Below are 4,981 nucleotides of genomic sequence, written 5' to 3'. Positions count from 1 at the left end.
GATTAAAGGTATGTGCCACTACTGCCCAGCAGGTCAGCTCTTTCTTGATAGTCAGGTCTTACACTGAACTTCATTTTTGCTCTTGTTTGAAAAACAACCTTGTGTTAAGCATACAGAAATTGTTTTATTCTTATTTTTTACTTGAAAAATCAAGAATGTGTTCTATTTACCAAAAAAAAAAAAAAATGTATGATTGCTCCCCAATCTTGGTATTTTGAGACAGTTCTCCATATGGCCCTTACTGTCTTGAAACTCACAGAGATCCCCCTGCCTCCCTCCCGAGTTTAAAGGGTTACACCATCATACCTGGTTCATTGCCCCCTTTCTTGACCACTGTTTGTCCTGTATTCCTAACGTTTTCTCTTTACAAATATTGCATAACTGTCCCTTTCTTAACACTGTTTTATATCTAATTTTTCCATCACTTTCAAGTGTTATTAGCATTGCCATACTAGATTGGGCATGGTAGCACACAAGCATAATCACACCACTCAGGAATCAGAAGTAGGAGGATCAACTAAAGTTCCAGGCTCTCCTGGTCTACATAGAAAGTACCAGGCTAGATCCTGTCTCAGGAAACCAAAGAGAACACAATAATAGTGATTACCAAACTGTGACTTGTTTCTTCTTTCCATGCCAACTTATTCTGCGTAGAGGGGTTGGTTTTATGTTTTGCTTTGCTTTTGTTTTTTGTCCTCTCTGCTGTAGTACACTGGCAGCTCGAGACCTCTTCAAGGAGTGTGTTGTCTTCTACCTCTCAGCTGAAGGGTCACAGAGGTGGTTAGCACGCGCGTGGTCCTGGGCAGGTGTTTGAGTTTATACCTTGTCCCTTTTGTTTTTCAGTATGTGCAGCGGATAGAGAAGCAGTTTCTCTTGTATGCCTACTGGATAGGCCTGGGGATTTTGTCCTCTGTTGGTCTTGGAACAGGATTGCACACCTTTCTGCTTTACCTGGTAAGCATGACTTGCTTTCAGGGAACAAACATGAAGCTGATTCTTCTGTCTGTATTGGTGTATTTACTTTGGAATCTACATTTCTAAAATCTGTGTTTTCAAGTGTTCTAATCCTTAATCCAGTGCCTAAAGTAGACTTTTTTCAATTTTGAAGTAATGATTATTTTGCTTTATACAGTTGTTATAATAGATGAAGTTCATTTCAGCTTATAAAATTCTGTATAAAGCTTAGAAAAAGTTATACCCATAATCTGAGCACTTGTGAAGCTGAGGGGTAGAATTGTTGTGAGTTTGAGGTTAGTGTAGGCTTTGTAACGAGACACTGTCTCGAAAACACAAAACAGTGAGATGGCTCATCCAGTAAGGGAGCTCACTGCCAAGCCTAAAGCCGTAGTTCAATCCTCAGAACCTACATGATAGACAAAAGAGAGAACTGACTCCTGCAAATTGTCCTGTGACTTTTATTGTGTGCTCAGTTACGCACACATATACACAAAACAAAGAAATGAAATAAAAACGGCTTTTTAAAAGGGGGGAAGGGCTGGAGAGATGACTCAGCAATTAAGAGCTCTTCCAGAAATCCTGAGTTCAATTCCCAGCAACCACATGGTGGCTCACAACATCTGTAATGGGATCTGATGCCCTCTTCTGGTGTGTCTGAAGAGAGCAATAGTGTACTCACATACATTAAATAAATAAATAAATCATAAAAAAATAAATAAATAACAAAGCCAAGAAAGGGCTTTAAGTGGATTTAAACAGTTTTATCTGTTAATTAGTGACACAGAAACATTCTAAGCGGCCATGGGCACGTGTCCATAGTTTGGATGCTGTTATTTAATATAACTGATGAAATAACATGTAAAACTTAGTGTTTTTGTAACTCATTCAACAAATTTTTTTAAAGTGCTTCCTTGGTGAAATACTAGTTGAAGTAAAAGAAAAAAGTTGAACTTTCCATTTTTACAAGTGACCTTAAAAATCTGAGGTAGCAGAAGAGTAGGCAGCTGAAGACAGGACAACAGGATCTAGGTAGGCCCTGTCAGGGTGAGGTAAGACGGAGATGCTTGAGTACTTATTAAGCTCCGTGGCGCCATGGTTTGTTTCTTTTGTTCTCTTCTTGTTCCTGAATAAGGAAGTAAAAGCAATTCCATATTTGTAGTTTTATCTTCATTGGGTAAAAAGAATATCACAGTGATACTCAATGCTGAATTAATTCCATCATTTCAAACAAGGCTGCTCTATGCATACCACATTCACTTCTGAATCCAATATGTTAATGTTAAGGCATGAGTGCTTGGCATAGGAGAGTGTTGAATTAATGATCTGAAGGATAATTTGGGAGTTAATCTTTAGTACAGCATTTCTCTAAGTTTATTTTAAAGCTTGGAATTTTAAGCTAGACCCAGTGGCACATGGTACTAGCTGCTTAGGGGACTATAGCAGGAGCTTTGGGAGTTTAAATCTAGCTTGGGCAATATAAAGGGGCCCCATCTCAAAAATGTTTGAATTTTAGAATTATATTCATATCTGCTTTTCTCTTATCTAAAATAAAAATAAGTAATTGATTCTGTTTCTTAGTAACTGCTAAACTGGTATAAGTTTGTATTTATGGTATATGTGTGTGTGTGCACATGCATGCAGATATATCTATGTGTGTATGCATGTAGATGGAGACAAGATGTCAATATTAGGTGTCTTCCTCAATCATGAGCCACATATTTTTTGACACAGGGTCTATATAACTTGTGTTTAGCTAGATTGCCTTGCCAGCAAGCCACAGGAATCCTCTTGCCTTTTCCTCTCCAGTGCTGGGATCACGAGCATCCTTTTCAGCTTTTTGCATAAATGCTGGACTTCTAAGTACAAGTCTGCATGCTTAAACTTAAACTGAATCATCTCTCCAGTCCTATAACTGATAGATTCTTAGTAGTGTGATATTGCATTCACATGCGGAAATTGAAGGAGAGAGAAAAAGAAAAGGCAGATTATAGGATATCTTTTTGTTCTTGTTTTTGTTTTTTATTTTGTGGTGTGTGTGTGTGTGTGTGTGTGTGTGTGTGTGTGTGTGTGTTTTCAAGAAAGGGTTTCCCTGTAACTCTGGCTGTCTGAGAACTCACTCTGTAGACTAGAACTGAGAGATCTGCCTGTCTCTGCCTCTCTAGTGCTGGGATCAAAGATATATATGTATATGTATACACACACACACAACCACACCTAGCAAAACTTTTGAGTTTTGTTTTGGCTTTGGTGTTTTTAAGACAGGGTTTCTCTGCTTCCCCTTGACTTTTCTTGAACTCACTCTGTGAAATCAGGCTGTCCTCGAACTTAGATCCACCTGCTTCTGCCTCCCAAGTGCTGGGATTGAAAATGTGGGCCACCACTGCCCTATCTTCCTGTTCTTTTATTTATTTATTTGTTTGTTTGTTTGTTTGTTTGTTTGTTTTTTCGAAACAGGGTTTCTCTGTATAGCCTTGGCTGCCCTGGAACCCACTTTGTAGACCAGGCTGGCCTCAAATTCAGAAATCCGCCTGCCTCTGCCTCTCGAGTGCTGGAATTAAAGGCGTGTGTCACCACGCCCGGCTTTTCTTCCTGTTCTTACCTAGACCCACCATCTGATATTTCTTGGAAAAACAAGATGAAGGGACTTGTTTGTAATAGATGACAAACCTAAAATCATCTGGGAAGCAGCATACATAGTAGATTCTGTTGAACACTGAAGGAATTCGAATGAGTCCCCTTTAAATTGCATACAAATTTAGTATAAAGAAATTTGAGGACTGGAGAGATAATTGAGTACAGTACTTTCTGAACAACCTTGAAGACCTAACTTTGAATCCTCAGATGAGCCATTTTCTGACCTCTGCACCTGTACTATAGCACACAGATACTCACTTGCACGGACACATTCAATAATAACAGCAATAAAAATAATAGTAGTTAGTAGTAATAGTAGTAGTAGTGTAACAATAAAGTTTATTACAGAATTAATATAAAGGAAAAGTAAAATCTTTGTTTCTACTGATGTGCTAGTTTAATGGAATGTAATTAGAATCAGCTTTAACTTTTAATGTATATGAGTATTTTGTATATCTGCATCATGTGTTTGCCTGGTACCTGTGGAGGAACTGGAGTTATAGACAGTTGTGAGCTGTCTTGTGGGTACTAAGAACTGAACCCGGATCCTATGCAAAAGCAACACATCTTCTTAACTGCTGAGTCATCTCTCTAGCCCCTCATTTTTCAAGAGCCATTGGGAAGAAGTTCTTTCTCACTGCACTCAGTGTTATATCTATTAGATACTAAGTCACAAGTGTGGAGATAGAATCATTGAACTTATAGAAACTATTGCATTAATTATACATAAATGTTTCCATGGGAAGTTTTTTTTTGTATATTTGTGTATTATATTTGTATATAAACTGTTAAAATTACATGTGAACTTTAACACATTTTAAAAAAAAGACAGGAAATCAAAGATTTGTTCTTAATACAAGCTATTTCAATAACTGGATAATTTTTTAAAGTTTACCATTTGTGATTTGTAACAACATTTTAATCCTTAATTAAGTACAGGGGGTCTTTCTCTAGAGCCCCAGTGACCAGCACGTCAATCCCTGTAAGATGAGCCAGTTCAGTTCAGTACAACTCAGTAGTCTGTGTTGGTTTAAACTTTGAGAATCTGACCCCAAGTAGTTTCCTTTAGATACGTTTAAGTACAGTATAATTTGGTGAAAGAATTTCCTGGTGATAATTAACTCAATCCCATGTTGACATATGTGACATCTTCCATAAAGATAGGTTCTATATATAGATTGACTTCGAAAAACAGTTTCATGATAAGGTCTTGGGGAGGATCTGGTGTGGTTTTGGCCACACAGATAACGTGAAAGTCACCAGGCTCATAACCTCCTCTGCTCTGAAAACAAGTTCGTGTTTCTCTCTCTCTCTCTCTCTCTCTCTCTCTCTCTCTCTCTCTCTCTCTCTCTCAATATAACCCTGCATGTTTGACATTCCTGGTTTCTCT

At 38.0% G+C, this 4,981-nt stretch overlaps 1 protein-coding gene across 1 annotated transcript in view; it reads left to right on the top strand.

Annotated features, from left to right (window-relative positions):
- The window catches only part of Vmp1 (vacuole membrane protein 1), a 96,766-nt gene that overhangs the window by 21,059 nt on the left and 70,726 nt on the right, over positions 1–4,981 (top strand). Inside the window, exon 5 of the mRNA XM_021211983.2 lies at positions 844–954. Within this exon, the coding sequence (XP_021067642.1) occupies positions 844–954 (111 nt within the window). The remainder of the gene's footprint in view (positions 1–843; positions 955–4,981) is intronic.

Source organism: Mus pahari, chromosome 14, assembly GCF_900095145.1.
Source record: "Mus pahari chromosome 14, PAHARI_EIJ_v1.1, whole genome shotgun sequence".
NCBI classification, from domain to species: Eukaryota; Metazoa; Chordata; class Mammalia; order Rodentia; family Muridae; genus Mus; species Mus pahari.
This window is presented reverse-complemented; position numbering and strand designations above follow the sequence as displayed.